The sequence below is a fragment of the Rhipicephalus microplus genome, chromosome 2, assembly GCF_043290135.1.
Source record: "Rhipicephalus microplus isolate Deutch F79 chromosome 2, USDA_Rmic, whole genome shotgun sequence".
NCBI classification, from domain to species: Eukaryota; Metazoa; Arthropoda; class Arachnida; order Ixodida; family Ixodidae; genus Rhipicephalus; species Rhipicephalus microplus.
In genome coordinates this window covers 254,097,094-254,110,151 of record NC_134701.1, presented here as the reverse complement: position 1 = coordinate 254,110,151, position 13,058 = coordinate 254,097,094, and the positions used below count along the sequence as shown (strand labels likewise).

General features: G+C 40.7%; 1 protein-coding gene across 1 annotated transcript; it reads left to right on the top strand.

The window, feature by feature from the left end:
• The first annotated feature begins 1,274 nt into the window (after positions 1 to 1,274).
• ais (DExD-box helicase 52) lies at positions 1,275 to 11,807 on the top strand. The gene is made up of 12 exons (XM_037421121.2): positions 1,275 to 1,439; positions 1,645 to 1,711; positions 2,636 to 2,697; positions 2,778 to 2,960; positions 3,687 to 3,767; positions 5,465 to 5,675; positions 6,392 to 6,458; positions 7,751 to 7,963; positions 8,681 to 8,771; positions 9,719 to 9,995; positions 10,598 to 10,745; positions 11,643 to 11,807. The coding sequence occupies exons 1-12, from the start codon at positions 1,353 to 1,355 to the stop codon at positions 11,761 to 11,763; spliced, it is 1,608 nt and encodes a 535-aa protein (XP_037277018.2). The 5' UTR covers positions 1,275 to 1,352; the 3' UTR covers positions 11,764 to 11,807.
• The last annotated feature ends 1,251 nt before the right edge of the window (positions 11,808 to 13,058 follow it).

The window sequence follows — 13,058 nt, the reverse complement described above, 5'->3', positions numbered from 1 at the left end:
AACAGAACAGACTCTTTTTTTTTTTTTGCCAGTACCAAGAGTGAACTCTCTTTGGAGACCATTACGCTTTCGTCAGAGAGGCGTGGTACCCAAAAGAGAGTTAAAATGAACTCTTTAAAGAGAGTCATGCACGTGGGAAGACGCCCACTCTCTCTCTCTTCTGAAAGTACACTAGTATGAACTATTCTGGCGTAGAAACCATTTTACAAACAAAGATTCAGGATAATTGCCTTTTGGGCGAGCCGGTACACTGTTGCACTCAAAAAAAAAGGAACACGAAAACACTAATATTGAAAAAAAAAAACTAGAGGCAGAAAACAAACAGTGGCACAGAGGTTATTTCCTGTTTCCAGTTTTTTTTTTTTCTATTTGCGAGTTTCACGAATACTGGCTCAACCGTTTAGCTAAGAGCACATGTACGAAGGGGAAATCAAATGAGGGGCGGGAATATCAATTACGAGACAACAGTGCCGAGTCCCCCCATTGAATTTTTGCATACACATATTGCAGGTCTGATCTGGTACAGTCACACTGAAGCCTCCACTGCGACGAGAGTGAATCTCTACATTATTTTATTTTAACATGAAGTTTATTTGCGAATAAAAGGAAAATATTGTTAGGAGAACATCTCCGTAGGATGGCTTTAAATTTATCTCTTCCAGTGGTCTTTTCCGTGAACGTTTGCGAAGCCGTAAGCGATTTCTCGAGGGAAACAAAGGATGTTAAACTTAGGCATAAATTCCCTTTCTTTTTAACCCTATCAGCTTGTTGGGTTTTCTTTTTCTTTATTTATTCTGTTTCTAATCCACGTATTACAACTTTTTTTTTTAATATCCATATCTAAACGTGTTCGGCTAATACAACAATTTCAATTATAAGATAAGGTACCATCCAAACCGCCGTGCTAGGCTGCGCCATGAATTTAAACTTACCACTAAGCCATGAATTCAAACTTACCACTAAGCAAAACTTACCATCCGGCGAACTTTGCCCAGCACAATTTGTAGAGGGCCTAGAGGCTCGCAAGGCGGAACGACTACTTGTTGCTACGGAATTTGTAGTTTGCATTATAGTAGCAGCGTTTCACTTAATAAGCACGCTAGATTATGCTCTATTCGGTTTCTCGACTCAACTTAGTAAATTTACGTTTCCGCAGGCCATTAGTACAGTGTTCTAGAACGCTGTAGCATTAGGAAACCTAGCTGCAGCTTGCGTGCCGTCGAGAACAGCCGCATCGTGATAAACACTCGTTTCGGCCAAGCCAATCCTCAGCATCATTTGCAGTATTTTCGTGTTGAGCCGGGTTGAGCCATGTGTGATTGACGGCGACCGTGTTTCTTGTGCGTGTCATCATGAACACGAATGATTTTTTCAAGAAACTTTGCGTCGGCGTGAACTTCAATGTGAACAAGTTCAGATCTGATGCGGAGCGCTTCAAGGTACCCTGATTTCAACGCTAAACGTGCCCGAAACTTGCTACACACATGTGGTTCTTTTTTTTTTTTTTTTCTCCCAACTGGACCTGGTCGAGCTCGTCGCTCGAGTCCGGCGGGCCGTCCAGGCCAGAGGGTTCCTGGAATAAGGGACCCTCCCACCTTCACCCACAAGCTTAATTGAATAAATGTTTTCTCTTTCTCTCTGTAGCTCGCAAAAAAGCTGCCGGAAAATGCTGCAGGAGCGGACTTCGAAGACGCTGCTCACAACCAAAGCGGTAAGCAAGCTCATCTACATTTCAGATTTTGCTGCAGGGAACACGGCAGCGATAGATTGGAGAACTGTTTTCGTATGGTGACAAAACTAGGTTGTCGCTGGATGTTAAACGCTGTGATAAAGCTGTATGAAGTTCATCAACTCGTGTAGGTTTCTGCGCAGTAAGATCGCCGTGAAACAGCAGCACTTCTACGATATGCAAATTACCTCGGCCCGTGGATGTGAAAGGAAGTTGCTGATGAGCTTCAGCTTAGTGTTCGGAGAAAGTTTCATTTTGCTCGTTTTCCTTTGTTTTTTTTTCACTATCATTACTGTAATTACTAAGCTGCTATGATGTTCACTAATATGATCGGCAGCTTTGATTTGTATCTGCACTGATCACCTGTATGTTTCTCGTACAGCGTTGTACATTATGGCGTTTAAATTGATATGAAAACAGACTTACGGTGGTTGACCACGATCGTGACGGTAAAAACACGTTTGTCCCGAATAGCAGCATAAAGGCAAAGCTTGTGTAGCGGTACAGTAGCGAGACTCTTTCTTTTTTTCGAAGGAAGATGGGCGTAACAATACTTTATGTATCTATGTACGTGTGTTTGTCCGGGTGCATGCATATATATACACATGCAAATTTGAAAATTTCAAAGGAGGCGGGGCGGGGGCTAAACCTCTTCCCAACAATCTCGGCTACACCAGTGGTGTTATCAACACATTATTGTCAATGCTTTCCAGAAGCTAGTTAATTGTATAATAATAAAAAAAGATAAACCTGCATAATGGTGACCACACAGTTATGCTTATCACAGATGATGTCAAATGCATTCCAGCTGTGGCATTGAACTGCTGTCTGCAGATTGCAAAAGGTGTATTTTTTTATGTATATCTTTATATGCTCATAAAGTGCTTTGCTTCTTAAATGTTTCAGCTAGCGCCGGTACCAAGCGGAAAATCGATGGTGATGAAGCCATGGAGCAGCAGGTGCATGTGGTATGCTAAGATTTCTGTCGTTTTCTTCCACTGTTGATGAATAAATATGGCGTGAGTGTAATAGAAGAACACCTTTGCAGCCCAAGCCCAGCAAGAGGCAACGCATTCGAGCAAAAGGCACAGATGTTCCAGCGTTGCTCGAGACCTTTGAAGAACTGGCCACCCGCTACAAGATTTCTCGAGTACTGCTTCGCAATGTTAAAGACTTGGGCTATGAAGCACCGACACCTGTTCAGCGTCAAGCCATTCCTGCCATGCTTGAGGTATTCTTCACTAATCACATTCCTTTGTCATATTGTTACGGTGTTGTTTGTGTATCTGCAGAATGCATTTACATTGAACAATTGTACAGAGTCAAAATGGCTGACCTACACATCTGCGCACCAGTCAGCTTCTCTGGCTCATTGTCTTGCTTCACTTCTGTTTCCGTAAATATTACTGGTTTTGGAAAGCACATGGAATCATGGCATTGCCACTGTTGCACATTTTGCTGTAAGTCAAAGCACTTTTGGGGGATGGTTTGTTGTGTTTGAATACCAATGGTGGGTATATTTATTTATGTCCTTTGAGTTGCACAATTAAGTTCTGTGTAATGACTAAGTTCTAATTAGAACTGAATCACCAAAACAGACTTTAGAATGTAAATTGAGGTTCATTTTGTTGTGCTCTCAAGCTCCAGAGATGAGAATGACTTGCTTGCATTGCTTATTCCAGTACGATCGAGTTACTATAGCAGAATGCAAAATTTGCAGTAGGGCATTCATTGGCAGCCATCAGCCTCAGGCCCCACCTCCTGTGTCACCTAGTGCGGTTAGCAAAACAGGGTTATCTGATTTCTCTTTTCGTCTCATGTTGACCACTTGTCTTCAGTTTTCATTGAGAGCTTCTGGAGTTCATGATTTTATTATATAAAAATTTTATCTAGATAAACAGTGGTATAGTAGTGCCTTGTAGCGTCATAAGTCATCTTTTATTCTTTTTCTGTACAGCGGAGAGAGCTGCTCTGCTGTGCACCAACTGGTTCAGGAAAAACTGCTGCATTCCTCATCCCCATCATCGCACAGCTTCAGGTGAGTTGAACGTTAACACAACACCTTTTCAAAGAGCAATGCAAGCCACAAATGTGCTTGAACTCTGATTCATCGAAACGCCGACCTCAAGGAATAGGTAAAGTATCATGGAGGTTAATAGCATTGCTTGATACATCTACCATGCACACAACATAGCAACTTGTTCAGTAGCCATGAGAGGGAAGACAAATGCATAATCATGTTGTTGTTTTGGAACGTAAAACCACACATATCATTATTATGAGCTCGTGTCTTCCGAGTTGCACACCTTTGAAGCATCGTGTCAACATTTTCTGAAGGTACAGAATTCAATGCACAGTGCACACACTTTGGCATCACTAACGATGCCAAACCTGCCTGCCTCCTTGGTGTAAATGTGAAAATTTTAGGCCAAAGTGTGACTTCTAGTAAATTTCATTCAAAACGGCACCGTTAGGACATCCACTGTTTTCACATGCTCCATCCTGATAGCTAAGTAACGTGGCCACAATGATTTACTAATCTGAGATACTACTAACACAAGTTGCCTTAGGCATCTAGCATATCCACTGCTATTGACACCGGTTTCGATGATTATATTGTTACGTGATTTCGGCTGACTGTAACAGGGCATAGTGGGACTACCCAAAGAGGGTGCCTCAGACTGAGAGTGAAGAAGTGGACGTTGTAGGTCAGCTGCGTTGTGGCTACGGACTGACTACTGTTATTTTCCACGTAACAATCATAAATGTATCAGTACCTTCAAGCAGCTTTTTGTAAATGGGGTACTTCAGAGATAGGAACTGCATCACTGTCAAGGTGTCTGTTTCATGAAGTCAAAAAGGTTGAATATGTGGACTTGTTGGTAGTGGGTGATTTTCTTAAACTTTGTCGTAGTGCAGCAGAGGACACCAGGAAAAGTATGCAACCACACACAGCGCCAACTTGCTACCATAGCTCTGCAAAAAAATGTGGACCTCACTCCAGACTCACTCAAAACATACATATTGTTCTTGAAGCTCACTTGGACTCAGGCTCGCTAAAATTTTTTCAACTTGACTCACACGGACTCAAACTCACCAAAAGATGTACTCATTCGGACTCGCTCAGACTTTGACTCGCTGCTCAACCTAGGTCTGAGTGAGTGCGTTGAGTCGACTCGTGAGCGAGTTTGCTGACCTATGCTTCGAACAAGCATTTAGTATTTTCATTTTTCAGAATTGTAACTCTCGCCATCACATGACACATGTGGATTTCACTGTATCACGCAACCAACCCGTAAACCACGAGGGACCTTTTGAAATGGTCCAGTCTACCTACATTGTGGACAGATACTGCAACTCTTTCTTGGATGACCAAATCTATGGGTTGCTGGCACATGCGTCACTGAATATGGTCATGTTATTCGAGCAAGAGTTGCAGTATCTGTCTATACTGCTACAAATACTGCTGGAAAACACAAATAAATGTTTGTTGCAAGGTAGATCTGTATGCTGTCGATGTACGGTTTTTCAGGTGTCCATGTCCTTTGCTGTGCTATGACAAAGTTTTAAAAAATGACTGTTTTATGGCTCCGGTTGACTTTTCTTTCCTAGTTTTCTGCACTGACAACGCTCTTGTCATATTATTCAGCTTCATTTTTCTTTTTTGTCATTTCGTCAATAAACAAATATTTCGATTGACTCTCATTAATCGCTCTGGTTACCCACATATCATAGAAACCTCCACCAGTTGCCAAGGGCAAAAACGATGGCAGTGAGCAGCAGAAGGGTGGCTTTCGGGCGGTGATCCTGGCACCAACACGTGAGCTGGCACGGCAGACCTATCGTGAATGCCTGCAGCTTATTCGTGACACAGGACTTCACGTCTATCTCCTAAGCAGCCTCTCATCTGCCCGATCACGCCTCCCCAAAGCGCAGCGGAAGTTGGGTCAGTTTTCAAATCCTGTTTAATTTCATCAAATCCACTTTTTTTTCTAGCCTGAGTCTTGCATTAGCATGAACTTGTCTCTTGTTATACTATACAACGGGATCTTTACCAGTTCACTATTACAGGGACTGTCTTTGTCTTGGTTGACTACATGTTCTGATGGTATCTTAGATTTTCTTTATCTCTTAGCTTTTAAAACAATCCTTATGCTTACATATTTTTTATTGAGCAGTTCTAGTATTTTTGTACTTTATCTTTGCTTAAACTTGTGGATACATGATCAAACTTGTAACAACATCCTCCCAGAGTTCTGATAATGCCTGGATCATTCATATGAGAACAAGTGCTTGAGATACCAATAATTATCTGTGTACTGGTCAACACTGAGCCAAACGACTAACCTTCCAGAAACGAATGCATGATTTGGCATTGGCATGTCAGATCATCTGTTATGAATAGACCACCGAGATGCCAACACCTCCTTAGAGCAGTCACGCCTTTGCGGTTTTCTAACTGCAGGTTAGATTGGTACTGTGGTATTTCATCGTTTTTCAGAAAGTTAGTTTTGTTCAGCATCATGAATATAAATCAGATTTTATAGAGGATGTTGTTGTAAGTCATTTTAAGCTAGAAAATTATGCTGTAAGTTGAGTACAAGTGAAGTGATGTCTTTAACTATTTTTTTACCGTTAGCTCAACTGTCCCTTTTCTTACAGATATCTTGGTAGCTACACCAAATCGGCTACTTTGCCTGACAGACAGCGGAGTGCTCACTCTTAATAGGTAGGCTTCATGTCACGTATGACTTCACAGGCTTTTCTTACATAGAGCATGTGGTATTTTATTTTAAAAAGACAAGTTTACAAATTTGTACATACAGTCGACTCTCGTTAATTAAAACTTGAAGGGACATCTGAATTTCGTTTGAATTACCAAGAATCAAAAGTTCTCAGATATATGATTGTGGGTGAGGTGGCACCACACATTATGAATAGTCATTGATTTTTTAAGAACATTTTAAGCCTTTTTAAACCCTAGCTGCCTGCAATGAACAGAAAGCAGAGGTGTAAGGCTCACAAGTTTATTGGCCATTTACTGCTGATCAGACCTTTTAAAGAAATCGCGAATTGCCAACTGCTTTTCTGCTATATGCGCCTTCAGCACAAAGCTCTCAATACCAGTTGAGAACCATGACGGTTTACCATGCATATGCTTCGTTTCTGACATTTGTTTACTTGGAAAGCCTTTTTTTCTTGAAGGCTTAAGGCACTTATTTTTCATTTTTAGACAGGATTATATAAGCATGCAAATTTTCAAATAGTAGTGAGAAAGCAGCAGATATTTTTTGGTAAGGAACCGCAAAAAGTATAAGTTAACCGAATGATGTAGTTTTTTTAAATACATTGAAAGAATAGAGGGTCAACCAAAAAATTGAATTTTGTTTGGATTAACCGAAAGTATGAATTATCAGAGTTTTAATTATTGCAAGACTATTGTATGGTGTACAGAAATGTCATGGTAAAGAAATTGCAGTGATTTGTGCCTTTTTGCTTTGCCATCAGTACAAAGGGAGAAGCACATTTTTAATGCATAATAAGCAGTTGGCACTTGCATTATGAGTCGCTGAATTAGCATCATTTAAACTGTTGTGATAAGGCAGCCACTAAAGCCACTGGTGGAAAGAAATTCTACTCTTGCCCTTGTTGGTTTGAAACATCCTGTATCACTGCTGGTCTTTCTTATGTTTATTGCTTGCTACCATGCTCCAACTTAATTTGCAATAACTCAGACCTCCCTTGAGATTAGTGTCAGAGAAAGGCTATTCAGCTGCTTCCCGAGAAGTGCCATGTGATCGGGATTCTCTCGTATCTCAGTTATGTTCAACAGTGCACTGCTGAACGTAGACCGCCTTGCAACAGCACTCTAGGGCACTCGACAATAACTAGTCAAGCATGCTATAAGAAGTACAAGTGAGAGTGAAAGCACCACAGATTGTTATTCGTTAATTTGTAAAAAACTGGCTCTGCAGAACTTTCTCATGATGTGTAACTTGTCTACCCCGTGTCCTGCTGCAGGGTTGAGTGGCTGATTTTGGACGAGTCTGACAAGCTGTTCGAAAATGCGGGGGGCCCCCGAGGCTTCCGTGAGCAGCTTGCCAAGGTCTGCCAAGCATGCAGCGCAAGCCCACTGATGCGTCGAGCCCTGTTCAGTGCCACGGCTACTGACCAAGTGGAGGCCTGGTGCAGGCTTCACCTCGATGCTTTTCTCTCGCTCACCGTAGGAATACGGTGGGTTACCATTCGGGCCAGCTGACATGTCAGGACAAGCCGGATCTTTTTAGCATAATAAAAGTTCATTTTTTGCAGAATTCTGTACCATACCGAACAAGTCCATTAGGTGTATCCGTGTACTCAATCTGTGATGGAAGACTTTTGTCAAAATACCTTTTTACTTTCATTGTTCAAGAACAAGTTTGCCTTTGAGCATTCACTTTCATTATTGTAACAATAACCGGAGGTTCTAAGTGCACAGAGGCAGAGGGAGCACTTGTACATAATTTCCTGAGAATCAATGCACCCAGAATTCAATCTCTCTTTTTTTTCTCTTTTCATCAGGCACATTAGTACAAGATTGAAGTTTTTACAAAGTTATAGATTACCAGTTAACAATGTTACGGAAACCTCTCATTATCAGATGTTTCCATAAGATTGCCAACTTTTTACGTAAAACCTGGTAAAAATTTGGATCTTCTACTATTGTGGCTATGTCAAAACATAAAACCAATTCCTCTCATTAAAAATTTCTTTAGCAGCTCGATGTAAATTGTTGACTACTTTCAATAATATCCTCTTTATGTTTTCTGTACATTCTCTGTACCTAGTCTTCACAGCATGTTAGAGTTAAGTCAAGCATTTGAAAGACTGTGAGCAAGCTTGAATAATCTTCTTATCTAAAAAAGATGTTTTGGGAAACGAGTGTTTTCATGAAACATTGCCTTATCACAGGAATGCAGCTGCAGACCTTGTGGACCAAAAGCTTCAGTTTGTGGGCAGCGAGTCAGGAAAACTTCTCGCCATACGTGGACTCGTCAAGGAGGTCAGTTTCATTTTATGCATTAAAATATGCAGTATTTATTCTTTTCCATGAATCTTTTGTACCAAAACTGAAAGCTTCATTCAGTGAAGGCACTGGAACTTAACTACAATGCTTCCTTTATAATAGTACAGTGAGTTCATTTAAAAAAAAAACAGCGAGTTCATTTTAAATAAACTTTAAAGGGACTAGCAGCATTTTTCCACCCTAATTATGTAAGATTTGCCATGTCACATTGTGTGCATTGACCAGAATTTTCATGGCACAGTTTCTGTTTACTTTCTGGAAAGGCTTAGAGGACAATCTGATAGTTTTTAATTGTATTATAAGCAATATGCAAATGCTTGCTTTTGTACTTTGTGTTCCCTTCCCTGAAGTGTTCATGAAAGGAACACTAAAGAGGAAAATGCTTTTTCGCGTATTAGTAAAGTACAATTTCACAATACCGAAAACACCACTCTTATTACGACACCACACTTGGTAAGCAAGAAAACCTGCAAAAAGAAACTGCAGGTGGAGACGCCACCGTGAGATTCACCCACAAAACACTGTGACTTCATAAACTTTGAAGGTGTCTACCTGGTCCTATGTAGCTTCTTGAAATACGTACATTGTAATCTGTGGGTGCCATAGACTTAGCATATGAAGTTTTAGAAAATTTCATCAAGCCAATGTCATGAAAATATGAAAAATAGTACACTGTGGAATAGTACACTGTGCGAAAATTGCGGCACGAAATTTATAAATGAAACTTCAACATTGATTTTCTCTGTGAATAATGAACTTGTGGCAGTGAAACTTATCACATTAGAGTTCTCAAAGTGCAGCTTATCAATCTAAAGCAACTCATTTTTCCTCTTTAGTGCCCCTTGAACATGCTATTGCAATGAAATGTGCATTTGTGCATTTAAGAAACGTGGCAACTTTCTTCACATTACACCTGTGCGCAGGGAAAGCTCCAGCCACCAGTGCTTGTGTTTGTACAGAGCAAGCAGCGGGCCAAGGAACTCTTTGCCGAGCTCGTGTACGATGGCATAAACGTGGATGTGATCCACGCCGAACGAACTCAAGCGCAGCGCGATCGTGTTGTGCGAGCTTTCCGGTCGGGACAGGTCTGGGTACTCATCTGCACCGAGGTCTTGGCGCGCGGTCTGGACTTTCAAGGAGTGGGTCTCGTCATCAACTATGACGTACCACCATCTGTTGTGTCATACGTTCACCGCATCGGTGCGTATCCCTTGAGTTTCGGACACCGTTAAGTGGCCCTTAAGAAGACGTAGCGCAGATAGAAAAGTTGCGACGTTTGGATATATACACTCAAACCTCATTATAACAATGTTACATCTTAGACGAAAATAAGTTTCTTATACCCGAAAATTAGTTATCAAGGTTTATTCTTAACACTATATTCATTTTTCGTTTACTTCCTTATAACTGATATTTCGTTATATCCGGGTTCGTTATGTCAAGGTATGAGTGTTGTACTTGCAGCCAGGCTTGGATGCTCTCAGACACGCCATCAAAACATACTCAATTTTTCTAATGTAATAGAGTAAATGGGAGAGACAGAAATAAGGCGGTAATTGTCCTTTAAGCTGAGTGAGCCTCCTGCCTTTTAACAATCTCATTACTGCCTATTTAAAAACAAAATAGACTATTTGTGGCAGGACCAGGTGCATTATATCACACCTTACATCTAAGCAATTGGCGAGTGCTTTCTCAGTATTTAGAGTTTGCAGAAGCTCATGCTTCTAAAATAGAACCTACCAAAACAGTATTGCCTGGTTCACGAGTCATCACCTCCTGAGAATCTCCATGTTCTTGTGCAGGTCGCACGGGCCGTGCTGGTCACCCAGGCAAGGCCATCACCTTCTTCACAGAAGACGACGTAACGGAGGGTCGCCTGAAAAGCATTGTGCATCTTCTTCGTGAAGCTGGACAGCCTTTGCCAGATTACCTGCTAGGAAGCAATCCAAAGTGAGTTCCGATATATAATATACTGCTTTTATTCTTTGAAGAAGCATGTGACTCTAAGTGAATGCTGAATTTTCGAAATTTGATCCCAACGCACGATTATTGCTAAGTGTCTATGATGTTTATCACTTGGCCAGTCTCACCTAAGATGGCCAGTCAGAGATGTGATGATAGAGTATTACGCTTGTCTCCTGTAGCAAGAACACTACTGTAGAAGCATCTGGTAAAGTTATCTTTCGTTTCTTTTTTTTTCATTATCATCATTGACACAGTCTTGTGAAGAATTTAAGGCATTTGTTTGTTATGTATCAGCTTTATTGTTATTTAAGCTTCCAATTCCAAACAGTAGTGCATGTATATGTCATTGTACAGTATCACAAGTTGAAACGGGACAATTTAGGGCTAAGTGGTGCACATACTGTTGTTTTCATCGTCTCCAATTTGGGCCGTATCGGCATAGTTTCGACTCGAATGCATAGATGAGAGCCGAAATAAACTTTAGAGACCATATTTGTTGTGACATGATGTTATTTTAAGCAATTGTGCTTACTAAATCATTTTATATTGCAATAAATAATTATAATAAATAATCTGATGTTGCATTTGAATCTGAAAGTACTGCACATAAAAACATTCTCAATTTCTACAAAATAGTACGCATTTGATGTTGCTAGTGAAAAAAAAAAAAGAAAATATGATTTTTTGTTTAATCTTATATTCAAGGTTATTTTTTCCTTATAGTATTTGCTGCGTTCGATTAAAAATTTTCAGTTACTGGAGCACCCATACTTCTCGGATATATTCACATTTTCTTTTCATTGCAATGTAACTGATGCTGTGTTCTTAATGAATGCCTTAGCTTTTTGATTGAAGGAGCCTAACGGGTTGCATTCGTTTCAGACAACGAGTGCGGCATCAAACCGTTGCTGAACGTGAGCCTATCTCAACCATCCCTCCAGACTTCAAGAAGAAGAAGAAGACGCGACGTACAAAAAAGGCATCAAGTGCAAACTTATCTTGAGTTTTGCTTATATTAAAGAAAAACTGTTAATTCATGTCTTCTAATTCTGTCTGAAATTCGCTTTTTCTGCCTTCGATGGGCTTCTGTACCTGAGCAAGTGTAAAGCATGACTGTGGGACTTCAAGAACCTTAGACAAAGTATCATGTCAGCTATAGGCATGGTGCTGGTCTGTTTGGCCTAGATCTCATGAAGATGTCCTATGAGTGCAGCAACAGGTATTGTTCTTTCTTTTTTATGCATTTGGACAGATTCCAGTTTACAGCAGTTCAAGTTTCTAGATACCATATGAAACATTTAGTCAAATAAACAGGTATGAAAGGAGAGGCAAGGAAGTTTGCTAAGTCTTTGTCACACATGGAGATAACCACATGTTAATAAAAAATTAAGATAGAAGCCAGTGTACAGCTATTCTTCGTCAAAAAGAACAATTTAGTTACAATTGTATTTATGTGAAGGGGTAAATTATATTGCTATCTATGGCTTAGCAGACTGGTAACTAGCAACAAGACAACTTCTTCCAGTCCTACACCAACATGCACGCCCCGCCACAATGGTCTAGTGGCTAAGGTAATCGGCTGCTGACCCGCAGGTCGCGGGATCAAATCCTGGCTGCGGCGGCTGCATTTCCGGTAGAGGCGTAAATGTTGTAGGCCCGTGTGCTCAGATTTGGGTGCATGTTAAAGAACCCCAGGTGGTCGAAATTTCCGAAACCCGCCACCACGGCGTCTCTCATAATCATATGGTGGTTATGGGACGTTAAACCCCACAAATCAATCGATCAATCAATCAATCGATGGTCGCTAGGAATACTTGAAAGGGAGCAGATCTGCGAAAGGAAACATATATTATGCTATCAAGGCTTTATGTAGTATGAAGAGCAGCACTTGGTTATGTAGGTATCAAGTGAATTCTGCAAATATCTATTCACTTATACTGTGTGCTGCTTTTGATTCCACTGAACAGTTGTAAAAGGTGCTCCTTTCCTTCTGCACATTGGCATAACATTTTTATTGTTATTCCCCTTTGACTCATGCTCATTTCTCGCATATCTCAAAAACTCGTACATCAGCATTGAATAAGCTGAAAAGTTTGAATTGTCACTGACTCTGCCTTTTGCAATAGTTTTTCATCCGTACTGCTTTCTGAAAGCAGTTTCTCCCTTGCCTCATTGCAATTTCAAAGCTCGAATTGCTACTTGAGCAAACAAAATTTTGTATTTTGCGAGCGTCACTGAAGTGCACCTTTTGTACTGCCTCCCTTACACTATGCCTCAACAGTGGCCTGTAAGGTATTT

Coding starts and splice junctions, on each gene's coding strand:
- ais (XM_037421121.2), top strand. CDS start 1,353: ATGAACACGAATGATTTTTTCAAGAAACTTTGCGTCGGCGTGAACTTC. Junction 2,961..3,686: donor CCATTCCTGCCATGCTTGAG/GTATTCTTCACT, acceptor TTTTCTGTACAG/CGGAGAGAGCTGCTCTGCTG. Junction 9,996..10,597: donor GTCATACGTTCACCGCATCG/GTGCGTATCCCT, acceptor GTTCTTGTGCAG/GTCGCACGGGCCGTGCTGGT.